At 44.2% G+C, this 27,208-nt stretch overlaps 2 protein-coding genes across 3 annotated transcripts in view; both read left to right on the forward strand.

Moving 5' to 3' along the window:
- Window positions 1–22,694, forward strand: LOC135824239 (ankyrin repeat, PH and SEC7 domain containing protein secG-like). The gene is made up of 12 exons (XM_065336968.1): window positions 1–33; window positions 917–1,021; window positions 14,759–14,857; window positions 15,706–15,804; window positions 16,303–16,401; window positions 17,250–17,348; window positions 18,055–18,153; window positions 19,032–19,130; window positions 19,838–19,936; window positions 20,785–20,883; window positions 21,590–21,688; window positions 22,539–22,694. Exons 1-12 carry the CDS (start codon window positions 1–3, stop codon window positions 22,692–22,694), a joined length of 1,185 nt encoding a protein of 394 aa, XP_065193040.1.
- A 327-nt stretch (window positions 22,695–23,021) lies between these two features.
- LOC135824922 (ankycorbin-like) overlaps window positions 23,022–27,208 on the forward strand; it is an 18,046-nt gene continuing 13,859 nt past the window's right edge. The window contains exons 1-3 of one of the 2 annotated variants that reach the window (XR_010554974.1): window positions 23,022–23,233; window positions 23,614–23,712; window positions 24,302–24,985. Coding sequence is in view for 1 of the 2 variants with exons in the window: in XM_065337666.1 (XP_065193738.1) it covers window positions 23,186–23,233; window positions 23,614–23,712 (147 nt within the window). In the remaining variant the exon portion in view is untranslated. The remainder of the gene's footprint in view (window positions 23,234–23,613; window positions 23,713–24,301; window positions 24,986–27,208) is intronic. The other variant, XM_065337666.1, reaches the window with a different exon arrangement.

The raw sequence follows: 27,208 nt of genomic DNA on the forward strand, positions 1-27,208 counted from the left end.
ATGTCTGGATGCCGGAGAGTATACATACGCCAGGTGAGGCCAGGCCACACCTAAAGATGTCTGGATGCCGGAGAGTATACATACACGGTTTACAGTGAACCTCAAGGGAGTGATGTAATCAGTGATGTAATCAGTGATGTAATCAGTTGCAAGGTTGCAAAAGTGCTCTCTGGCTTGTCCATCAACTCAATGTGCATCGTGCGTGCTTGGCTCAAGTTTCGAGACAAAGCAGACTTCTTGAACGTCACTGCCAGTCCAGGAGCGGATCAGATATCGATCTCTGTAGCTACTCTCCACTGAAGAAGGAGAGAAGATTGAGCGGAAAGTGAAGCAACTCTCTTTCTGTCACTTTGAAATACGGACATAGCTACTGTTGCGTAAACTGCCTGTGGTTGGTTGAGTGGACACACCTTTTCTTTTTCTAGACTAGCCAAAGTAAGGTGGTTTCCGGACACCAAAAACACATACAGTGCACGTGCCTGATTGAGAATGAGGTCTTTCCCACCAGGTTCCATTATCAGCTGCAGTTAAGATGGATACAACTTTTCCGCAATATTTGTAGGTGTTCACTGTTAACATTTTACTTAAAGTAGGGTTGAAGTTGGTTGCTCCAACGAGGAGCACACGCTTCTTGCCGAACTTGACACTTGACTGACTCACGACTGCCATCCGGAGCACACGAAAAAGTAGGGTGTTGAATGAATCCCTTGTAATCTTCATGACAGGGTAAATTGTACCAGGTGTGTGCATCATATCCAGTGGCCAGTTTGACAGACTACGGTACTGCACAGAACCACCACTCCGGCAACTAGGGACCCACATCGACTCAAAAGTCATTAGAATTGCCTTCTAATGTCAGCACTTTCAGTATCTGCTCTGTATGTTGCATTTCCACTTTTTGGTATTTTACCTGCAGAAACCCTTCTACGGTAGTGCTCTTCATGTAGCTGTTAATCGAGGCTCCGCTAAGTGTTCACAGTATTTGCTCGATGCCGGTGCGGATCCGAACGTGACTGGTCAGGTGAGGAAACCAGTTTTATGATACTTCGAGTAGATATTAATTTTGGTCGGCATGGTTCCTGGGCGCACACGTGTATCTGAATGTGCGTGTGAATATGTGTCTGAATGTGTGTCTGAACATGACGAGAGAGCTTGAAAGCTCAGTGCCCTACGCTATGTGTTTTTGCCTAGCTCATCATGCATGTTATTCGAACTGATGGAACCGTCTTTGGTCTGATGTTAGGGAGGAGAGGTATGAGTTAGAACTGTAGAGGATGTCAGGTAGAATGAGAGCGAGTCACATAATCTGCCAGAGATTGCGTCTTGTCCGGGCCTGACTCTTTTTCGCCCTCGAACATCGATACCCACAGATCGGACTCCTCGATGCCAGATCGAATCGGGACATAAACTCTCGACGGAAGAAAAAATCTGCCCTACTGATAACTCCAGCTTCTGGAGACCTTCTAGCGAGACAGATCTGGATCTACTGACCGATCTGCAGGCGGAATTCCTACGAACACTTAATGTGGATCCGATATCCGTCTCAATAAATCCTTCGTGAAATGACGCTTCTTTTTCATTTCTCCTAAGTTTTTTTAAACCAAAACATGGGATTCGAACCAGCACTATCGCCTGCATGCATTACCCCAATACAGGATACACTTCGCATACATACACATTCTTCCAAGTTGCTTCACGTTATGATTTTGCAGTTGAAAGCCCTATTTGAGTAAGATGGCCAGCTGTCTTTGATGATACGGTACGATACACTTAAGGGATAGCGCCAGGCATGCCTGACGACACAACAAACAATGACGGCATTAAAGTGGTGTGGACCCTAGCTAGCGCCAGACGTTATTTAAGTAACGTTTTTTGCATAGCTACGGGAATAAATCCTTAGTATCCAGTGTAATTTGTAAGCAGGGTTGGTCTCACGATCGTGACACATCTGTTATGCCAATAGGCTCAGAGTGATAATTATTGTTTGGTATATGGGTGTGTTATGCCTATTGTGACATGCATCACACTGCATGCCTGCAGGTATAGGGATAACTTGTTAGTCGGTTACGGCTCCATTCACAGCTCAGTTCCTCCAAGTTTCTTGCTGGCCAGCCTGCAAGCCTGCGAGTTTCTTAACAGCCACTTGACAGATAGATCTACTCAGAAAGTAGCAAAGACAGTATATGACGTGTTAGCTGCTCTGGATAAACGGTCCTTTTCTAAGACACTTTCATAGGACAGCACTACAGTTTTATGAGTGTAATAAAAAGTATATAAGCCTCCAAAAGTGTACAACTTCTGATACCCTTTCTATGGGGTACGCCGACGGCGAAAACTCACATCACGTGGCGTAGTGTCGCAGTTGTACGTTTCCAGCCCGTTTTTAGCGAGCAATGGAGTAATAAAAAATCCTCTCTGACAGAAACTCACTGCGGGTATGCAAATCCCCAGCATGATCATGGCAGATATTCGGATTGCTCGCACGCTATCCTTCATTTGTACGTAGTGTGAACGTACCTGAGACATGTGATGTGAGTTTTTGCCGTCGGAGACCCCATATGCAGTGTTTCACCCTCTTGGGGGTTATACTCTTGGTATTATTATAGGAAGGAGTAACGTGACACAAGAATGAAGTTCACAAATATGTTATTGGGGAAGAAAAACCACTGGAGCATTGTGCTCTTCTAAACCTGATTGGTTCGGCATAATCACTATGGCAACGAAGCAGCAAAATACGAAATAGTGAGCACACTACTGTATAAATATATCTTAGACTATGTTGGAAAACTGCTGGAAAAGTATTCAATGCTTAATGCTTATTGCTTAATGGTTATTCCAAAAAACAAGTCACAACAGATCCCGATTACACCCCTCTCTCTTTCATCAAAAACAGTTATGTGAAGAATCACTATAATTATGTCATAACTCGGAGTGACATGTTGCTTGTGTTATGAATGTGATTGGTCGAAGAGCACATTTGGTGATAACTTTAGGAGTCTTCTGGAATCAACAGGCTCAAAGCTGCCACTTGCTCTGTTTCACATCAATGTATCCTCCACAGATGAACATGTGGCATCCAATGCGTTCAATCAGCTCTCATAGTGAGCCATGTTCTTTGTTGGCTACTTCCTAAACATTCACTTGTGTCAGTGGCGGGTTTAGGGGGGCGCGGGGTGCGCCCCCCCCCCCCAAAAGTTTCGACCTAGGTTTCGACTAATAAAAGGCAGGGCGCCGGGGCTAGCTAGACTAGGCTCGGGGCGCGCGCGGCCTGAAACGATCGTCCAAAAGCGGTTGCACGGTAGATCTACGGTACTCGAGCTAGTGTTGATTGTACACACTACAGACTAGTACAGTACAGTCTACAGAGTACGTACAGTGAGCATGCACGGCTACAAAAACACGGTGACCTGACTGTGTACTGTTGTACAGTGCGATCCCTGATGGGACGCGCTCGACGTGTCTTCAACGTTACGTACAAACATCAAAGAAAAGTCTTCGATCGAATCAACCAAAACACGATTCGAATGCCGAGGGCTCAGGCGATCATCCTCGTTCGAATCGAGTTTTGGTTCACTCGAAGACTTTTCTTCGATGTCTCAGCGACATCCCAACGGGCCACGCTCTAGCCAGCAGAGCCTGGAATTTTTGTAAAGCGTTCCTGCGGCGGTGCAACTCCTGCTGCCACTCCAACAGGAAACAGTGGGAGTGATGAAGTCACTTTTATTCCAGTTGAACTTTCGGAGCGGACTGACAGTCACACTTCGCCAGACGTGGAAGAACCTGTTGTCAGCGAGCAGCCAGAACATTAAGAACAGCGCACAGTGACAAGTACTGCCACCTATGTAAAGGATGCTTTGAGAGCGGTGAGAAATTGTTGGACTCGCATAAATATTTGCAGTTGATTCGCTCACATAACGGCAAATTTGAAGTTTACAAGGTACATTGTTGCTGCGTGTACAGAAATACTGCTCGCGGTGTGTGAGATTTACGGCTTGTTTCAAATCTTTATTCTCACGATAGCCAGTGGCCAATAAGAGATAATAGTGTAAGAAAGGAGAAAGAGTGAGGAAGAATTGGGTGGGCAGGGCCTAGGGGTTAATGACTACTTAAGTGTACGGGCAGGGGTGGTCGCCACACGAGCATACAGAGTTGTGTACTTAAGTGTAAGGGCAGGGGTGGTCGCTACACGAGCATACAGAGTTTTGCAACAGCAGGGATATCTCGGATTTGAAGGGAGTACGAGAAGGGATTTCGCGAAGCTGGGTGGGCAGGCAATTAAAGTAATGAAGGGCCTTGTACAGGGGAGAATGGAGACAGCGGTCAGTCCGCGGAGTTGGCAAGTGCCAAGTACGAGAGCGGCGTAAATTATACGAAGGTTGCACGTTGCTTGCAGTGTGTAGCGAGAGTATATGTGGTGGGGCATAGTTGTTGTTGTTGTTTATTTTACTTCACCAAATGAACAGGCAGAGATGCCTTCTCACCTGCCCATAGGACAGGTTCTCACAGAATGATGAAGGGATGATATGCAAGGGAAAACAAGAAAATTAATGATAATATTATAAGACAGAAAGGACCAAAAGAAGAAAAGGAAAAATTTATATGAAGACAATTTCATGGAGTCAGAAATAGAAAGACAATAATTTGATGGAGTCAAAGAATAGAAAGACAATTTCATGGAGTCAGGAACACGTGGTTGATTTTATAGACATGCATGCACAAATGATTGATAGATGAGAAGGTTGGAATTTATGGCAGATAATAAAGTTTAACGAGGATATTCACAAAGTAAGTATATCAATGGCAGAAAGAGCTTTTCGGAAGGGACCAGGGACACGTATCACTCTAAAATCAGAGGGGAGAGCGTTCCAGAGAATGCTTCCGCGAAACATCATGGTCGATCGTCCCCCGCGAAGAAAGGGAACTTGAAGCAAGTTCGACATTTGTCCCCGTGTGGTGCGCTGATCATCCGGAACAGTCTCTGGGGCCGTTCGGGTGAATAACTGTTGAAGAAGGGGGCTACAGGAGAAGCTTCTTGACATCGGTTTTCAAAATGACTGACGTGATACAGTAGCATGATGTCATCTACCCCCACCCCATCCCGCCTTGATCCCGGCCGCAACCCCCCTTAGCCAAATCCTGGACACGCCACTGTGTGTTATGGGTGGGAAAGCCACCACTTCACTATGCCAGTGAGTGGGGTCATATCGACTGTATGCGGCATCTACTGGACAGCAAAGCCAATCCACACCAACCTGATGAGGTTACTGAGGTAAGTTGCATCTCATGAAGCATTAACAAACAAACCTGTGAAATTGCTACCCTGTGCTGCAATGGTCTTAACCACTGCACGATTCTCCACAGGAACACTGAGATGTGAAGGGAAGCTTTGAGATGAACTCATTCATTTTTGCTGATCCAACCTTTTAGGATAATCTAAGTTGAAAACATGTGCTTGACCGTTATTGTGATAGGTAGTGTATACCTTCCTCAGGGTGTTCAGACTCCACTGTAGCAACTTCATGTTTCACACAGTTATGCACCACTACCCAAAAGAGGTCTCTCGGGTATAGTGTGTAGACTATGTAATCGTGACATGTAATATAGTTGGTTTGTATCTTGCACTCAAAAGTTCCAGGAACTGAGACCGACCAGTATTTGAGCCCCGGCCAGCGAAAACCAGCACTTGTGTACTTGATATCAATCATCAAAATGTGACGTCAAAGTTTGGGACGCGCAGTGAGCTGGCTTTTGAAGATTCTTTTTCGATCGAGTGGGTGTCTTTGTTGTCAAAGGAGTTTCAAGTGTCTTCAAATGTCTCTGGTCAATTGATTTTAGCGCCAGGTGAGAGCTCGTCACAGGGAGGTTGAGTTTCGACACAGCGATGGCGACAGGTGTCGCGACAAGGACTTAGGTCCAGAGTTGTCAGCGTGAGACTCCCTGTACGAAGCGGCGCTGACAGTTATTTCGCGATCGGAATTATTTCTTTGGTGGCGGTCTCGCTGAGTTTGTTCAGCAGTGGCGAGTCTCATATGCATAGCAACGAAGAGCCCTCATAAAATCGACACTGGATACTGGTGGCGACGATAGTCAGTGCTGGAGTAATAGCGACTGCGAGGAGAAGCTGAATGTCGACCCGCTGAGCGATCCGTATTTCTACATCGACAACAATGATGTTGCAGACACTGATGGAGGGCTTCTCACGGCGCAAAACAGAGCGTAGTATTATCAGTACTCTACCTTGCCAGACGACGCCAAGCTGGCTGCTGCCTGTGCTGTGAAAAGGGATCCCTAAAAAGTCAAACCGGCTGAACGCTTTGGGGCAACATCTTCACGTGCTACAAAACGCGAGTATTCGCTCGTATCATTGAAATACAATTATGCTGAAATCATGGTCTGAGTGAAAGTGTGCAAGGGAGTGGATGTCAGTGGTATTGGTCAGTTTATATATCAGTATGGCAAGCTTTGGGACAACGCTCAAACTGCCACCACAGAGGTCCCTGAACACAATTTGGAAGGCCAGCCACCAATCATCGTTTTGCACTCCGGTGTTGTAAAGAAGGTAATGGTGTATACGGAATATCGTCACACTTCTGAACAACTCATGCCTGCAGCACCAAGAGGGCAAGCCTGACTTGCATTCTATTTACTTACATGTACCTGTTCCACATCACAATCAGAAACTGTAGGATCAACTTGCATGGAGTCACTAGGCATGGATGCTGCGCCAACTGTACCGAATCTTGACCTGTGTGACTTCAAACTCTATTTTCCATGCTTTCGCTTATCAGATTGTCACCAAACTTGATAACTTGAATGATTAATAGTGTAGAATCAATTTCGAGCGAAAAAATAATTTTTGAAAAAATTACACATGTTCAGGTTTCTGCTGGCTGGGGCTCATTTATTTACATGGCACGAACGATTACATAGGATATGCAAGATAGAAAAGGAGAGGAAAGAAATTACATGACTGTGTTGAGACAAGAGAGAAGAAGAACTGGATAGAAACGCAGGTAAACGGACTATCAAAGCACAAGCGGATGCGAACACGCTGTCCTCATTAGAGCGTGCACATACAAGTGCACTTACAACCAGCGCATTTGACGCCAGCGTACTGCATGCATCAAATACGGAAAACGCATGCACCGAAAATGTAGCCAGATCAATACTCGATCCCGACTGAGTACAGTTCGTACAGTTCTGGTAGCCAAATTAGTACCTCATGACGTCAACTAAACTAAACATAAAAAATAGAAATACACCGTGCGTGCACTTAAACTCAAGAAAATCAAACTACTAGTGGGAAGGAAAATAAAGGAACGTAACTACGTCATCAAACAGTGCAACAGAGCAGTCTACTGACTAGAATCCAGCATGGATACTACGACATCTAGGCACTTGCCTAACACATTGATCAAGGATACTGCAGAGCAAGTTACGTAGACACAGGTAAGACAAGTCAAATACAAATCAATAAATTCAATGCTCAAGAAATAATTCAAACAAACGAGCATGGCATAGCCTAGCATAGCAGCACCTAGCCAGGGAATCAAGTAGGAGTTACAGTCATGACGACATCTGACACACATTCACTGAAGACCTTTCCCATGACAAGGCCATACACAACATTCTCCCCACCAAAGGGCTTCAGTCAACTGAATCAAAAACTAAGTCAAGCCGAGTATCCAGTGCCACATTGTGAGACTTTCGGTCCAACTCACAATCTTCTGAATCGGCACCCTCAATTCGTTGACAACAAAGGACAACAACTTCGCACCAAGACTTCACATTGCGCGTTGCTGTTGCTGGCAGCAAGCTAGAGAGCGCATGCTACGGATGCAGCACGTTTGCGGACACCAAGCGTGATCTGCTAACTGCACATGGAAAGACCGCCGACAAGGCCTGACAGGCGTTGGTGTCCATGGTGCAAAAGAGTGATGAGAGTTTTTACCAGTTTGTGGTGCGAACAACAAGAGAAACAGAGAAGTGGGCGAAACTTGCAATGCCTGAGTCATCGGCGAAACTCGCAATGCCTGAGTCATCGAGCCGCAGTGGGACCAGCCAGGTGGATGAGAGTGGACGGTTTGCGTCCATAGTACAGCAAGTGCTGCTGGAGTCTGTCGGTGCTAACATGAAAGCATTTATGATCGAGAAAAAGTGTTATACCAAGGACATGAAAGTGTTCGCCGAAAAGGTATGGCCTATCAAACCACCCATGGTCGGAAGACGAAGACGACAAAACCAATAATGGATGACGAGCATCAATTCGCATCGGCAGAGTACCTGATTGTCAGGGTCGAGTTGTCGGGTCCAGCTATGTGCGCTATCCAGCCACCGGCCGTCAGTGTCAGCTGTGTCGAGATAGACCGCCTATGGATGATGGAAGAATTTCTCGAAGTTACCAAGACGTTACCCGACTTCCGGATTGATCGCTGCGGTACATTCTACCAGGTTGGATTGCTGTGGCGATCGAAGAAGCCCCCCCCCCCCCCCAGACAACCTCAACCAAGCGATGGCAGCGGCGGAAGCGCTACTGAAGCAGTTGGAGAGCAAAGGTCAGCGGACAGTGTATGATGAAGTCCTGATCAACGAGTATTTGGCGTTGGACACCACTGAGAAAAAGCCACACCCAGAGAGTGCTGGTTACTACATGCCACATCACAAAGTATTCTGCCGCGACGCTACGACAACAAAGACACGAGTCGTCTTCAACGCGTCAGCTGCGTACACCAGAGCAGCATTGCTGAGCAACAGGGTCGATCCCGGTCCGTCACTGCTACCAGATCTCACCGGCATCCTGTTCAGGTTGCGTGGGTATCTGTCGGCGTGTATTGGTGCGAAGTTGTTGTCATTTGTTGTCAACGAATTGAGGGTGCCGATTCAGAAGATTTTGAGTTGGACCGAAAGTCTCACAATGTGGCACTGGATACTCAGCTTGACTTAGTTTTTGATTCAGTTGACTGAAGCCCTTTGGTGGGGAGAATGTTGTGTATGGCCTTGTCATGGGAAAGGTATTCAGTGAATGTGTGTCAGATCTCTTCATGACTGTAACTCCTACTTGATTCCCTGGCTAGGTGCTGCTATGCTAGGCTATGCCATGCTGGTTTGTTTGAATTATTTCTTGAGCACTGAATTTATTGATTTGTATTTGACTTGTCTTACCTGTGTTTACGTAACTTGCTCTGCAGTATCCTTGATCAATGTGTTAGGCAAGTGCCCAGATGTCGTAGTATCCATGCTGGATTTTAGTCAGTAGACTGCTCTGTTGCACTGTTTGACGACGGAGTTACGTTCCTTTATTTTCCTTCCCACTAGTAGTTTGATTTTCTTGAGTTTAAGTGCATGCACGGTGTATTTAACTTTTTGTGTTTAGTTGACGGCGTGAGGTCCTAATTTGGCTACCCGGACTGTACGAACTGTACTCAGTCGGGATCGAGTATTGATCTGGCTACATTTTCGGTGCATGCGTTTTCCGTATTTGATGCATGCAGTACGCTGGCGTCGTATGCGCTGGTTGTAGGTGCACTTGTATGTGCACGCTCTAATGAGGACAGCGTGTTCGCATCCGCTTGTGCTTTGATAGTCCGTTTACCTGCGTTTCTATCCAGTTCTTCTTCTCTCTTGTCTCAACACAGTCATGTAATTTCTTTCCTCTCCTTTTCTATCTTGCATATCCTATGCAATCGTTCAAGCCATGTAAATAAATACTGGTCGGTCTCAGTCCCTGGAACTTTTGAGTGTAAGATACAAACCAACTATATTACATGTCACGATTACATAGTCTACACACTATACCCGAGAGACCTCTTTTGGGTAGTGGTGTATAACTGTGTGAAACATGAAGTTGCTACAGTGGAGTCTGAACACCCTGAGGAAGGTGTATATACACTACCTATCACAATAACGGTCAAGTATATGACTGTTTTCAACTTAGATTATCATAAAAAGGTTTGCATCATCAAAAATGAATTAATTCATCTCAAAGTTTCCTTCACATCCCAGTGTTGCTGTGGAGAATTGTGCAGTGGTTTAAGACTATTGCAGCACAGGGTAGCAATTTCACAGTTTTGTTTGTTAATGCTTCATGAGATGCCACTTACCTCAGTAACCTCGTCAGGTTGGTGTGGATTGGCTTTGCTGTCCAGTAGATGCCGCATACAGTTGATATGACCCCACTTACTGGCATAGTGAAGTGGTGCCTAAACCCGCCACTGACACCAGTGAATGTTTAGGAAGTAGCCAACAAAGAACATGGCTCACTATGAGAGCTGATTGAACGCATTGAATGCCACATGTTCATCTGTGGAGGATACATTGATGTGAAACAGAGCAAATGGCAGCTTTGAGCCTGTTGATTCCAGAAGACTCTTAAAGTCATCACCAAAATGTGCTCTTCGACCAATCACATTCATAACACAAGCAACATGTCACTCCGAGTTATGGCATAATTATAGTGATTCTTCACATAACTGTTTTTGATGAAAGGGAGAGGGGTGTAATCGGGATCTGTTGTGACTTGTTTTTTGGAATAACCATTAAGCAATAAGCATTAAGCATTGAATACTTTTCCAGCAGTTTTCCAACATAGTCTAAGATATATTTATACAGTAATGTGCTCGGGAGAATGAAGTCGAAGACACCACTGCAGCTGCACTTATGGTTGATAAATATGGTGGTAAAGACACGCCTGGCAATATGGCGGTAAACACACGCCTGCCCACACACGCTCTCTAGGCTGCAAAGTTCTGGCACACAGCTCTCCTTCTCACCATCACCACCATCAGTTCGCGCTTGCGCCTGGTCGATGCATGGCTGGCGGTATCCGGCACAGCAGGCTGGTACATCAAGTAGCGCATATTTATCAACCATAAGTACAGCTGCAGTGGTGTCTTCGACTTCATTCTCCCGAGTCAAGCTCCGTATGAAGACATCCAAGAAGAAGATTGCCTGATGAGTCCAGCAGGAACGAAACGTACGTCGCAATCGAGCTATGTCGTTGCTGTGTCATCATCTATGTGCCATGCGCTACTTGATGTACCAGCCTGCTATGCCGGATACCGCCAGCCATGCATCGACCAGGCGCCAGGCGCGAACTGATTGTGGTGGTGGTGAGAAGGAGAGCTCTGTGCCAGAACTTTGCAGCCTAGAGAGCGTGTGTGGGCAGGCGTGTGTTTAGTAGTTACCGCCATATTGCCAGTAATGTGCTCAATGGCACTACTATCCAGAATGCTGCTGACGACTCTAGAGGGTCTGGACTGTGTGATTTGCTCCTCTAACTCTGCGACCCTCTAGCGACGACAGCAGCATCCTGAATAGTAGTGCCATCACGAGGAAGCCAGCCATCATGATGCCTAAGTTTGATAGTAAGCAAACGGTAGAGTCCTACCTTGAGTTATTCGAGGACGTAGCGGCACAGAACGAGTTCAGTGAAGACGAATACCTGATCAGATTGCGCGTTGCTGTTGCTAGCAGCAAGCTAGAGAGCGCATGCCACGGGTGCAACACGTTTGCGGACGCCAAGCGCGAGCTGCTAATTGCAGATGGAAAGACCGCCGACAAGGCCTGCCAGGCATCGGTGTCCATGGTGCAAAAGAGCGATGAGAGTGTTTACCTGGGCTTCTATCCAGTTCTTCTTCTCTCTTGCTTCAACATAGTCATGTAATTTCTTTCGTCTCCTTTTCTATCTTGCATATCCTATGTAATCGTTCAAGCCATGTAAATTAATACTGGTCGGTCTCAGTTCCTGGAACCTTTGAGTGTAAGATACACAACAATATTGGACAAACAAGTAGCCATGTTCTTTGTTTGTTAGTTGCTGAACATTCACTTGTGTTATAGTGGGGAAAGGCACCACTTCACGTTGTCAGTGGCCAGCATTGTATCGACTGTATCCAGCATCTACTGGACAGCAGTATAGAGTCTATGTCATGTACAGACAGTATTATGGGCACACAAGTACATGTGACTGAGAACTTCTCAGTCTGATTTGTAAAATATACTGCAGTAATCACACCATCAGAGTGATATACCAGTTTTCCCCTGAATTATGCAAGTCAGAAGGAGTTTTCTTTTGTTTATCACTGCTGGTACCTATTGCTGTACTACAGGATAAACGGACGCCACTTCACAATGCCACTTTTGGGAACAAGACCGACTTCGTTCTGCATCTCAGGGCATAGATTAACGGCCGGACATCGGATATTTTCCGGCCATTTTCGGCCACTGACCGGACGTTTTCAATTTCACCGGACAAAGTATCCTGTCAAAAAAGGAAAAAAAAGGAGCAGCGACCTTTCGACCTTTTTTTTTGTTGGGCTTTCTTCGGAGCTTCGTGCCAAATGCGACTTGCATATCGTACAACTAACACGTCTACACCGTAGCCTCAGGCGTAGACTTCACCATAATTATAATTTACTTGATCCGCCTGTAGCAACGCGGTTGCTACAGTCAATTCACACTTTCAACCTTTGGTACATGGTGTCGACTTCGCACTTGAATCGATGGGTTGAACTGCAGTGCAGTTGTTCGCTCTTGAGAGGAAGATGTCATCTTTTATTTTTCACTCTTTCACTGACCAGGAATGCAGATAGTCTTTTAGAATGTCTTCTGGAAAGCGAAAGGGAGATTCAGAGGACTTGCCGCCGGGCAAAAAAGTCCGTGGTGTGAAGGCCGCTACTTGCGATAAGTGGATCTCGGACAATGATGCAGAGCTAGCTGACTACTTCTGCCTGGCTGATTTATGACCGGCAGAAGAACGATCGGCTGTTAACAGAATGTTTGAAGTGTTCCGTGTGCATCAAGTTTGTAGACAGAGTCCGCAGTTGTAAAAACTTCAGCGAGGCTTTCATAACCGGATCCAAGAACCTGAGAACATCAGCGTTCAAGGATAATGCTGGAAAGGAGATGCATAAACGAGCAATGAATCTTTTCCGCAGGCAAGAGTGTCCCGCTCGAAATGCCCTCGAATTCGGTCCAATTGCGAAGGCACTGTGCGAGATGGACGATGGTGCTGCCGCTATTGCACGACGCAAATTCGAACTGACTTACCTTCTCTGCAACGAGCATATCGCGTTCGCAAAATTCTTGACTGCAACGCTTTCTTGTACATACATTTGTCGTCAGTAAATAGTTCAGTTTCTAATACAAATAAATTGGCGAATTGTACATAGTAATGTGTGAGATACGTCCACATAATGAGTCACTAGACACCCTTAGCAAACAACGGTAACGCTATTTTTTACGGTACTCGTACCTTGATCACCCAAATAGCGTTGAAGCTGCAGCGTATAAACGTTATGGGGGCTGATTTATCGTTGTGACCAACGGTACGTGTTTTAGCCAAATATTGCATAGTCCGTACGCATTTCACCTTGTATCGCGTATATGATGAAAAAATGGTTGTACCGCGCGAAATCAAAGCTATTCTCGTGGCAACAGCGTACTAAAAATAGCGTGCATCTTGCTAAAGGTCGAACCCAAATCACGGTATTTTCCCCCTTACGATAATACCGTTACAACATAACGTTGTTTGCTAAGGGTGTCTATTGTGAATACACTTCAGTACTACTAAAAAAAAGGAAGAAACATCCTGAAAATGTGTTGTGGAAAATGTCCGGGCATGTCCGGACAGATTTCAAAACGGAAGGACATTTGTCCGAGCTAAATGAAATCCTTAAGCTATGCCCTGCATCTACTGCAAGCTGGAGCTAACCCAGATCAAGGAGATAAGGCAGGTTATGGAACAGCCATTTCAATATACTCTGCTAATGCATGAAGTTGGTTGCTCCAACGAGGAGCACACGCTTCTTGCCGAACTTGACACTTGACTGACTCACGACTGCCATCCGGAGCACACGAGGAGCACGTCGAACCTTCCGCTATACTGGCTCTCAACGTCTGTTTAGCACCACTCCATGAGCGACTCTGACTCACGCTGCTACCTAGGGCTTCACGAGGTGTTTGTCGCGCTGGAAACAAAGCATCTCTGTAAGTTTGTATCCCTGGTGATGGTTTGGCCTGGAGAGCAGTATATAAGTGGTGCTTTTCAGGCACAATCTTCCTCAGCCTACTCAAGCTCAACTGATGAGGGGTGAATTCCCCGAAACACTGTGTATTGAGCAGGGCGTGGTGCTTTCTTTCAGGTTTGCCGAGCGGAAGGTTCGACGTGCTCCTCGTGTGCTCCGGATGGCAGTCGTGAGTCAGTCAAGTGTCAAGTTCGGCAAGAAGCGTGTGCTCCTCGTTGGAGCAACCAACTTCATGACTATTACCGCCGAAGTCGCAACTTCTAAGTTCTGCTAATGCATTTCCAGAAAACTAACTGTATGAAGAAATCAAAGATTATGCTGGTAAACTGCTGGAAAAGTGCTCAATGTGCTGGGCAAGGAGCTTTTTTCACAATGATTATTCCCCATTTTTTAATGCCAATTGTCTCATGACTTCTTCGGCATGAAAAATATGTCACAGCAGATCCCGCGTGTATCCCTCTCTCTCTTTCATTGAAAACTGTTATTTGAAGAAATCAGTACGTGCCCTAACTCGAAGTGTCATGTTGCTGGTTTTGTGAATGAGGTTAGTCGGCGAGCACATTTGGTGATGACTTTGGAAGTCTTCTGGAATCAATAGGCTCAAAGCTGTCACTTGCCCTGGTTCATATTGTATCGACCACAGACAAACATGTGGCATACAATGTGTACTATCATTTCTCATAGTAAGCCATGTTCTTTGTTGGTTACTGGCTGAACATACACTTGTGTTATAGCATGGAAGGACACCACTTCACTATGCCAGTGAGCATGGTCGTATCGACTGTATGCGGCATCTACTAGACAGCAAAGCCGATCCAAACCAACGTGATGCGGTAAGTTGTATCTCATGAAGTATTAACAAACAAAACTGTGAAATTGCTACCCTGTGCTGCAATGATCTAACCATTGCAGAATTCTTTAGAGGAGCACTGGGATGTGAAGGGGAGCCATGAGATGAAGTAATTCATTTTTGCTGATCCTAACCCTTTACGATATTGTAAGTTAAAAACATATGCTTGACCGTTATTGTGATAGGTAGTGTATAATTATACACCTTCCTCAGGGTGTTCAGACTCTGCTGTAGCAACTTCATGTTTCACACAGTTATACACCACTACCCGAAGGAGGTCTCTCGGGTATAGTGTGTAGACTATGTAATCGTGACATGTAATATAGTGGACACACAAGTAGCCATGTTCTTTGTTCGTTAGTTGCTGAACATTCACTTGTGTTATAATGGGGAAAGGCACCATTTCACTATAACAGTGGCCATGGTTATATCGACTGTATGCAGCACCTCTCGACAGGAAAGCCAGTCCAAACCTTTCTGATAATTTAAGTTGATGAACATTCTATTCTACAATTATTTTGATAGTTAGTGTAGAGACTATGTCATGTACAGACAGTATTGTGGGCACACAAGTACATGTGACTCAGAACTGCTCTGTCTGATCTGCAAAATATACTGCATTAAACACACCGTTAGGCTCTGCATCTGCCGCTAGGGTTTACTGGGTGTTAGCGGCCGTCGTGAGTTCCCTTTGGGAACGGACACAATAATTTACTTTTTTACTTTTTTAATCACACCATCAGAGTGATACACCAGTTGTCCCCTGAGTTATGCAAGTCAGAAGAAGTTTTCTTTTGTTTATCACTGCTTGTACCTATTCCCGTACTACAGGATAAACGGACTCCACTTCACTATGCCACTATTGAGAACAAGACCGACTGCGTTCTGCATCTACTGCAAGCCGGAGCTAATCCAGATCAAGGAGATAAGGCAGGTTATGGAACAGCAATTTCAATATACTCTGCTTATGCATTTCTTGAAAACTAACTGTATGAAGAAATCAAAGATTATGCTGGTAAACTGCTGGAAAAGTGCTCAATGTGCTGGGCAAGGAGCTTTTTTCACAATGATTATTCCCCATTTTTTAATGCCAATTGTCTCATGACTTCTTCGGCATGAAAAATATGTCACAGCAGATCCCGCGTGTATCCCTCTCTCTCTTTCATTGAAAACTGTTATTTGAAGAAATCAGTACGTGCCCTAACTCGAAGTGTCATGTTGCTGGTTTTGTGAATGAGGTTAGTCGGCGAGCACATTTGGTGATGACTTTGGAAGTCTTCTGGAATCAATAGGCTCAAAGCTGTCACTTGCCCTGGTTCATATTGTATCGACCACAGACAAACATGTGGCATACAATGTGTACTATCATTTCTCATAGTAAGCCATGTTCTTTGTTGGTTACTGGCTGAACATACACTTGTGTTATAGCATGGAAGGACACCACTTCACTATGCCAGTGAGCATGGTCGTATCGACTGTATGCGGCATCTACTAGACAGCAAAGCCGATCCAAACCAACGTGATGCGGTAAGTTGTATCTCATGAAGTATTAACAAACAAAACTGTGAAATTGCTACCCTGTGCTGCAATGATCTAACCATTGCAGAATTCTTTAGAGGAGCACTGGGATGTGAAGGGGAGCCATGAGATGAAGTAATTCATTTTTGCTGATCCTAACCCTTTACGATATTGTAAGTTAAAAACATATGCTTGACCGTTATTGTGATAGGTAGTGTATAATTATACACCTTCCTCAGGGTGTTCAGACTCTGCTGTAGCAACTTCATGTTTCACACAATTATACACCACTACCCAAAAGAGGTCTCTCGGGAATAGTGTGTAGACTATGTAATTGTGACATGTAGTATAGTGGACACACAAGTAGCCATGTTCTTTGTTCGTTAGTTGCTGAACATTCACTTGTGTTATAATGGGGAAAGGCACCATTTCACTATAACAGTGGCCATGGTTATATCGACTGTATGCAGCACCTCTCGACAGGAAAGCCAGTCCAAACCTTTCTGATAATTTAAGTTGATGAACATTCTATTCTACAATTATTGTGATAGGTAGTGTAGAGACTATGTCATGTACAGACAGTATTGTGGGCACACAAGTACATGTGACTCAGAACTGCTCTGTCTGATCTGCAAAATATACTGCATTAAACACACCGTTAGGCTCTGCATCTGCCGCTAGGGTTTACTGGGTGTTAGCGGCCGTCGTGAGTTCCCTTTGGGAACGGACACAATAATTTACTTTTTTACTTTTTTAATCACACCATCAGAGTGATACACCAGTTGTCCCCTGAGTTATGCAAGTCAGAAGAAGTTTTCTTTTGTTTATCACTGCTTGTACCTATTCCCGTACTACAGGATAAACGGACTCCACTTCACTATGCCACTATTGAGAACAAGACCGACTGCGTTCTGCATCTACTGCAAGCCGGAGCTAATCCAGATCAAGGAGATAAGGCAGGTTATGGAACAGCAATTTCAATATACTCTGCTTATGCATTTCTTGAAAACTAACTGTATGAAGAAATCAAAGACTACTGTAAATCAACTAATTTTCGCTGGCGATTTAATTTCGCTGATTTCGCTGCTTGGTGCCAACTGGCCAAAGTAAATCGCAGGCCAAAGTTTGTCATAGAGTCAAATGATGCAAGATTGAACCCCAATCGGCCAAAGTTTGATCACGGCGAAAAGTTTCATTTGGAGATCGGCCAAAGTTTCTCACCGGCCAAAATTTGTTGATTTACAGTATGCTGGTAAACTGCTCGGGAAAGTGCTCAAAGTGCCGGGCGAGGAGCTTTTTTCACTATGATTATTCCACATTTTTTATGCCAATTGTCTGATGACTTCTTCAGCATGAAAATTAAATCACGACAGCTCTTGATTGGACCGTCTCCCTTTCATTGAAAACTGTTATGTGAAGAAATCAGTATGTGCCCTAACTCCAAGTGTCATGTTGCTGATTGTATGAATGAGGTTAGTCGGAGAGCACATTTGGTGATGACTTTGGAAGTCTTCTGGAATCAACAGACTCAAAACTGTCACTTGCCCTGCTTCATATTGTATCCTCCACAGACGAACATGTGGTATACAATATGTACTATCATTTCTCATAGTGAGCCGTGTTCTTTGTTGGTTACTTGCTTAACATATACTTATGCTATAGGAGGGAAAGACACCACTTCACTATGCCATTGAGCGGGGTCGTATCGACTGCATGCGGCATCTACTGGACAGCAAAGCCAATCCAAACCAACCTGACGAGGTAAGTTGCAGCTCATGAAGCATTAACAAAACAAAACTGTGAAATTGCTACCCTGTGCTGCAATGAACTTAACCATTGCAGAATTCTTTAGAGGAGCACTGGGATGTGAAGGGGAGCCATGAGATGAACTAATTCATTTTTGCTGATCCAAACCCTTTACGATAATGTAAGTTAAAAAAAATATGCTTGACCGTTATTGTGATAGGTAGTGTATAATTATACACCTTCCTCAGGGTGTTCAGCCTCCACTGTAGCAACTTCATGTTTCACACTGTTCTACACCACTACCCAAAAATAGGTCTCTCGGCTGTAGTGTGTAGACTATGTAATCGTGACATGTAATATAATGGACACACAAGTAGCCATGTTCTTTGTTCGTTAGTTGCTGAACATTTACTTGTGTTATAGTGGGGAAAGGCACCATTTCACTATACCAGTGGCCAGGGTCATATCGACTGTATGCAGCATCTCGCGACAGGAAAGCCAGTCCAAACCTTTCTGATAATTTGAGTTGATGAACATTCTGTTCTACTATTATTGTGGTAGGTAGTGTAGAGACTATGTCATGTACAGACAGTATTGTGGGCACACAAGTACATGTGACTGAGAACTTCTCTGTCTCATTTGCAAAATATACTGCAGTAATCACACCGTTAGGCTCTGCATCTGCCGCTAGGGTTTACTGGGTGTTAGCGGCCGTCGTGAGTTCCCTTTGGGAACGGACAGGATAATTTACTTTTTACTTTTTTAATCACACCATCAGAGTGATACACCAGTTGTCCCCTGAGGTATGCAAGTCAGAAGAAGTTATCTTTTGTTTATCGTCAGAAGAAGTTATCTTTTGTTTATCACTGCTTGTACCTATTCCCGTACTACAGGATAAACGGTCGCCACTTCACTATGCCACTATTGAGAACAAGACCGACTGCGTTCTGCATCTGCTGCAAGCCGGAGCTAATCCAGATCAAGGAGATAAGGCAGGTTATGGAACAGCAATTTCAATATACTCTGCTTATGCATTTCTTGAAAACTAACTGTATGAAGAAATCAAAGACTACTGTAAATCAACTAATTTTCGCTGGCGATTTAATTTCGCTGATTTCGCTGCTTGGTGCCAACTGGCCAAAGTAAATCGCAGGCCAAAGTTTGTCATAGAGTCAAATGATGCAAGTTGGAACCCCAATCGGCCAAAGTTTGATCACGGCCAAAAGTTTCATTTGGAGATCGGCCAAAGTTTCTCACCGGCCAAAATTTGTTGATTTACAGTATGCTGGTAAACTGCTCGGGAAAGTGCTCAAAGTGCCCGGCGAGGAGCTTTTTTCACTATGATTATTCCACGTTTTTTTATGCCAATTGTCTGATGACTTCTTCAGTATGAAAATTAAATCACGACAGCTCCTGATTGGACCGTCTCCCTTTCACTGAAAACTGTTATGTGAAGAAATCAGTATGTGCCCTAACTCTGAGTGTCATGTTGCTGGTTGTGTGAATGAGGTTAGTCGGAGAGCACATTTGGTGATGATTTTGGAAGTCTTCTGGAATCAACAGACTCAAAACTGTCACTTGCCCTGCTTCATATTGTATCCTCCACAGACGAACATGTGGTATACAATATGTACTATCATTTCTCATAGTGAGCCGTGTTCTTTGTTGGTTACTTGCTGAACATATACTTATGCTATAGGAGGGAAAGACACCACTTCACTATGCCATTGAGCGGGGTCGTATCGACTGCATGCGGCATCTACTGGACAGCAAAGCCAATCCAAACCAACCTGACGAGGTAAGTTGCAGCTCCTGAAGCATTAAGAAACAAAACTGTGAAATTGCTACCCTGTGCTGCAATGATCTAACCATTGCAGAATTCTTTAGAGGAGCACTGGGATGTGAAGGGGAGCCATGAGATGAAGTAATTCATTTTTGCTGATCCTAACCCTTTACGATATTGTAAGTTAAAAACATATGCTTGACCGTTATTGTGATAGGTAGTGTATAATTATACACCTTCCTCAGGGTGTTCAGACTCTGCTGTAGCAACTTCATGTTTCACACAGTTATACACCACTACCCAAAGGAGGTCTCTCGGGTATAGTGTGTAGACTATGTAATTGTGACATGTAGTATAGTGGATACACAAGTAGCCATGTTCTTTGTTCGTTAGTTGCTGAACATTCACTTGTGTTATAATGGGGAAAGGCACCATTTCACTATAACAGTGGCCATGGTTATATCGACTGTATGCAGCACCTCTCGACAGGAAAGCCAGTCCAAACCTTTCTGATAATTTAAGTTGATGAACATTCTGTTGTACGATTATTGTGATAGTTAGTGTAGAGACTATGTCATGTACAGACAGTATTGTGGGCACACAAGTACATGTGACTCAGAACTGCTCTGTCTGATATGCAAAATATACTGCATTAAACACACCGTTAGGCTCTGCATCTGCCGCTAGGGTTTACTGGGTGTTAGCGGCCGTCGTGAGTTCCCTTTGGGAACGGACACAATAATTTACTTTTTTACTTTTTTAATCACACCATCAGAGTGATACACCAGTTGTCCCCTGAGTTATGCAAGTCAGAAGAAGTTTTCTTTTGTTTATCACTGCTTGTACCTATTCCCGTACTACAGGATAAACGGACTCCACTTCACTATGCCACTATTGAGAACAAGACCGACTGCGTTCTGCATCTACTGCAAGCCGGAGCTAATCCAGATCAAGGAGATAAGGCAGGTTATGGAACAGCAATTTCAATATACTCTGCTAATGCATTTCTTGAAAACTAACTGTATGAAGAAATCAAAGACTACTGTAAATCAACTAATTTTCGCTGGCGATTTAATTTCGCTGATTTCGCTGCTTGGTGCCAACTGGCCAAAGTAAATCGCAGGCCAAAGTTTGTCATAGAGTCAAATGATGCAAGATTGAACCCCAATCGGCCAAAGTTTGATCACGGCCAAAAGTTTCATTTGGAGATCGGCCAAAGTTTCTCACCGGCCAAAATTTGTTGATTTACAGTATGCTGGTAAACTGCTCGGGAAAGTGTTCAAAGTGCCGGGCGAGGAGCTTTTTTCACTATGATTATTCCACATTTTTTATGCCAATTGTCTGATGACTTCTTCAGCATGAAAATTAAATCACGACAGCTCCTGATTGGACCGTCTCCCTTTCATTGAAAACTGTTATGTGAAGAAATCAGTATGTGTCCTAACTCCAAGTGTCATGTTGCTGATTGTGTGAATGAGGTTAGTCGGAGAGCACATTTGGTGATGACTTTGGAAGTCTTCTGGAATCAACAGGCTCAAAACTGTCACTTGCCCTGCTTCATATTGTATCCTCCACAGACGAACATGTGGTATACAATATGTACTATCATTTCTCATAGTGAGCCGTGTTCTTTGTTGGTTACTTGCTGAACATATACTTATGTTATAGGAGGGAAAGACACCACTTCACTATGCCATTGAGTGGGGTCGTATCGACTGCATGCGGCATCTACTGGACAGCAAAGCCAATCCAAACCAACCTGACGAGGTAAGTTGCAGCTCATGAAGCATTAACAAACAAAACTGTGAAATTGCTACCCTGTGCTGCAATGAACTTAACCATTGCAGAATTCTTTAGAGGAGCACTGGGATGTGAAGGGGAGCCATGAGATGAACTAATTCATTTTTGCTGATCCAAACCCTTTACGATAATGTAAGTTAAAAAAATATGCTTGACCGTTATTGTGATAGGTAGTGTATAATTATACACCTTCCTCAGGGTGTTCAGCCTCCACTGTAGCAACTTCATGTTTCACACTGTTATACACCACTACCCAAAAATAGGTCTCTCGGCTGTAGTGTGTAGACTATGTAATCGTGACATGTAATATAATGGACACACAAGTAGCCATGTTCTTTGTTCGTTAGTTGCTGAACATTCACTTGTGTTATAGTGGGGAAAGGCACCATTTCACTATAACAGTGGCCAGGGTAATATCGACTGTATGCAGCATCTCTCCACAGGAAAGCCAACCCAAACCTTTCCGATAATTTAAGTTGATGAACATTCTGTTCTACAATTATTGTGATAGGTAGTGTAGAGACTATGTCATGTACAGACAGTATTGTGGGCACACAAGTACATGTGACTGAGAACTGCTCTGTCTGATTTGCAAAATATACTGCAGTAATCACACCGTTAGGCTCTGCATCTGCCGCTAGGGTTTACTGGGTGTTAGCGGCCGTCGTGAGTTCCCTTTGGGAACGGACACGATAATTTACTTTTTTACTTTTTTAATCACACCATCAGAGTGATACACCAGTTGTCCCCTGAGGTATGCAAGTCAGAAGAAGTTATCTTTTGTTTATCACTGCTTGTACCTATTCCCGTACTACAGGATAAACGGTCGCCACTTCACTATGCCACTATTGTGAACAAGACCGACTGCGTTCTGCATCTACTGCAAGCCGGAGCTAATCCAGATCAAGGAGATAAGGCAGGTTATGGAACAGCAATTTCAATATACTCTGCTAATGCATTTCTTGAAAACTAACTGTATGAAGAAATCAAAGACTACTAGTATGCTGGTAAACTGCGAAAATGCTCAAAGTGCCCGGCGAGGAGCTTTTTTCACTACGATTATTCCACGTTTTTTATGCCAATTGTCTGATGACTTCTTCAGTATGAAAATTAAATCACGACAGCTTCTGATTGGACCGTCTCCCTTTCATTGAAAACTGTTATGTGAAGAAATCAGTATGTGTCCTAACTCCGAGTGTCATGTTGCTGGTTGTGTGAATGAGGTTAGTCGGAGAGCACATTTGGTGATGACTTTGGAAGTCTTCTGGAATCAACAGACCCAAAGCTGTCACTTGCCCTGCTTCATATTATATCCTCCACAGACGAACATGTGGTATACAATATGTACTATCATTTCTCATAGTCAGCCGTGTTCTTTGCTGGTTACTTGCTGAACATATACTTATGTTATAGGAGGGAAAGACACCACTTCACTATGCCATTGAGTGGGGTCGTATCGACTGCATGCGGCATCTACTGGACAGCAAAGCCAATCCAAACCAACCTGACGAGGTAAGTTGCAGCTCATGAAGCATTAACAAACAAAACTGTGAAATTGCTACCCTGTGCTGCAATGGTACACCTTCCTCAGAGTGTTCAGACTCCACTGATTGGACCGTCTCCCTTTCATTGAAAACTGTTATGTGAAGAAATCAGTATGTGTCCTAACTCCGAGTGTCATGTTGCTGGTTGTGTGAATGAGGTTAGCTGGAGAGCACATTTGGTGATGACTTTGGAAGTCTTCTGGAATCAACAGACTCAAAGCTGTCACTTGCCCTGCTTCATATTGTATCCTCCACAGACGAACATGTGGTATACAATATGTACTATCATTTCTCATAGTGAGCCGTGTTCTTTGTTGGTTACTTGCTGAACATATACTTATGTTATAGGAGGGAAAGACACCACTTCACTATGCCATTGAGCAGGGTCGTATCGACTGCATGCGGCATCTACTGGACAGCAAAGCCAATCCAAACCAACCTGACGAGGTAAGTTGCAGCTCATGAAGCATTAACAAACAAAACTGTGAAATTGCTACCCTGTGCTGCAATGGTACACCTTCCTCAGAGTGTTCACTCCACTGTAGCAACTTCATGTTTCACACAGTTATACACCACTACCCGAAAGAGGTCTCTCGGGAATAGTGTGTAGACTATGTAATCGTGACATATAGTATAGTGGACCCACAAGTAGACATGTTCTTTGTTTGTTAGTTGCTGAAAATCCATTTGTGTTATAATGGGGAAAGGCACCACTTCACTATATCAGTGGCCAGGGTCATATTGACTGGATGCAGCATCTCTCGACAGCAAAGCCAAAACAAACCTTTCCTATAATTTAAGTTGATGAACATTCTGTTCTACGATTATTGTGATAGGTAGTGTAGAGACTATGTCATGTACAGACAGTATTGTGGGCACACAAGTACATGTGACTAAGAACTTCTCTGTCTGATTTGTAAAATATACTGCAATAATTACACCATCAGAGTGATACACCAGTTTTCCCCTGAATTATGCAAGTCAGTGGAAGTTTTCATTTGCTAATCACTGCTTGTACCTATGGCTGTAATAACAGGATAAACGGACACCACTTCACTACGCCATCATTCAGAACAAGATCGACTGCGTTCTGCATCTACTGCAATATGGAGCTAACCCAGATCAAGGAGATAAGGCAGGTTATGGAACAGCTACTTCCATTTCAATATACTCTGCTAATGCATTTCCTGAAAACTAACTGTTTGAAGGAATCAAAGACTATGCTGGTAAACTGCTGGAAAAGTGCTAAATGTGCCGGGCGAGGAGCATTTTTCACTATGATTATTCCCCATTTTTTAATGCTAGTTGTCTGATGACTGCTTCGCCCTGAAACTTAAGTCAACAGATCCCGAGTATATCCCTCTCTCTTTCATCAAAAACTGTTACTTGAAGGAATCAGTATGTGCCCCTTACTCGGAGTGTCATGTTGCCAACTGGTGTCGTGAATGTGGTTGTTCGAAGAGTACATGTGGTGGTGACTTTGGAAGTCTTCTGCAATTGGTCATACGAGTATCAATGTATTTTCCATAGATGAACATGTGGCATGTCATGTGTACTATAATTTCTTATAGTGAGCCATGTTCTTTGTTGGCTTCTTGCTGAACATACACTTATGTTATAGTATGGAAAGACACCACTTCACTATACCAGTGAGCAGAATGGCACCGACTGTATGCGACATCTACTGGACAGCAACGCCAATCCAAACCAACATGACGAGGTACGTTGCATCGCATGAAGTATTAGCAAGCAAAACTCTGAAACTGCTACCCTGTGTTCCTCTGGTCTCAACCACACACTTCTCTACTAGAACACTGAGATATGAAAGCGAACTTTGAGATGAACCAATAAAAAACTAATTGGAACATGGTAATTGTGGGCACAAGTTATGCGATCGAGTCCTCCAACTAAACTAGATTTAGCACAGTCAGACGTGCACAGTCTAGCACAAAACTGACAAGGAGTACTGAGACATTCCACGGCTTGAAAGTCAGCTTGAGCACTGCTCGGTAGCACTAACCGACGGCCTTCCAACTTGGAAGGTTCATGGTTATTAGTGCAAATTCAATGTTACAATTTTTTTTCCTTGGGTCGCCAACTGAGTTCCTAATGAACCAATTAATTTCCGTAGCTATGCAAAAGACATTACTTCAGTAACGTCTGGCGCAGTCAGGGTCCACACAGCTTTAATTCCCGTAGCTATGCAGAAGACGTTACTTCAGTAACGTCTGGCGCTAGCCAGGGTCCACACAGCTTTAATTTGGTGTTTGTTTGTTTGTTTGTTTGTGTCACGCCTCGCGCTATCCCGTATCTGTCCCGTACTGTACCGTACCAGCAAAGACAGCTGGCCACAATACTTTTGTTTGTTTGTGCCATCGACATGCCTGGCGCTATCCCGTACCTGTCCCGTACCATCAAGAGTACGGTACCATCAAGAGAATGAATATATATGCAAAGTGTATGGGGGAATGCATTCAGTGCAGTAACATTTTGTGTGGATTTGTGTGCGAGGTCGAGATCCCACTAGCAGGCTGGCTGGGCCGCCTGTCGACCAGCCCGGGAATCGCATGTAGGCCGATAGCATCATAATTATAACGTATATACAGTCATGTAGATGTATAGCAGGGAGTCATATTATGTAAACGACTCCCTGCTGTATGGGGAGATTTTCTGGAAAGAAATACGAAGTAGGCCTTGGCGGATAATGCCGGCAGAAAAATTGGCAGAATTCGGTACTTTTTCTGGTAGGTTTCATGCATGTTTGGTATGTGGATAAAGAAATGGAGCAGAATTCGAGGAATTGCACGCCATAAGGTTTGTATGGTCCTGCCAATTTCACTGCTTTTCGAGCAGAATCTGCCACCTTTTCGAGCATTATCCGCCAAGGCCTAATACGAAGTAGGGAGACGAGTAAATGCAATCAGAATGGATGTTAGTTGCCGTCAGTATAATAATAATAAGAAGAAGAACGCCCGTGATCGGCAGAGTCAGCGCCGGTCCCAGGAAACGTCAGGACAGACATTCCGTCGACTCCAGAACGCCCGTGATCGGCAGAGTCAGCGCCGGTTCCATAGCTTTGCAGAAGACGTTACTTCAGTATCTCATTGAAACGTTTTTGCAATACAATGATGTAGCTAATCAAAGGAAAAGGCATTTCCATCAGTTCTACCAACATGCACGATGAGCTAGGCAACAAAGCATAGCGCAGGGCCCTGAGCTTCCAAGCTCTCTCGTTCCGTGTTTGCTTGTTTGTTTGTTTGTGCCATCGACATGCCTGGCGCTATACCGTACCTGTCCCGTTCTGTACCGTCAAAGACAGCTGGCCACAATAATCAAAGACAGCTGGCCACAATATTCAAATAGGGCTTTCAAATGCAAAATCATAACGTAAACCAACTTGGAAGAATGAGTATGCATGCGAAGTGTATCGGAGAATGCATGCAGGGCGATAGTGCGGGTTCGAATCCCAGGTTATGCCTTAAAAAATAAGAGAAATTAAAAAATTATAACATCCCTATGTTTTTTGCCTAGGTCAACAAGGTGGTAGACGGTGCCGTATTACCCTCGAATGCAAAGAGAAAGTTTATTTATTTCGCTCAGGGGGCCTACGCTATGCTTTTTTGCCTAGCTCATCATCCATGTTATTCGAACTGATGGAAAAAATTTGCAATACAATGTGGTAGCCGATCAGTTCGAGAGAGACAGAGACAGAGACAGACACAGAGAGAGCCAGAGAGAGACAGAGAGAGAGAGAGAGAGAGAGAGACAGAGAGAGAGACACACACACAGAGACAGAGAGAGAGATACAAAGTGAGAGACACACACAGAGAGAGACACAGAGAGACAAAGAGAGAGACACAGAGAGACACAGAGAGAGACACAGAGAGACACAGAGAGTCAGGCCCAACGGAGAGAGAGAGAGAGAGAGAGAGAGAGAGAGAGA

The sequence above is a fragment of the Sycon ciliatum genome, chromosome 9 (genome assembly GCF_964019385.1).
Source record: "Sycon ciliatum chromosome 9, ocSycCili1.1, whole genome shotgun sequence".
Taxonomy (NCBI): domain Eukaryota; kingdom Metazoa; phylum Porifera; class Calcarea; order Leucosolenida; family Sycettidae; genus Sycon; species Sycon ciliatum.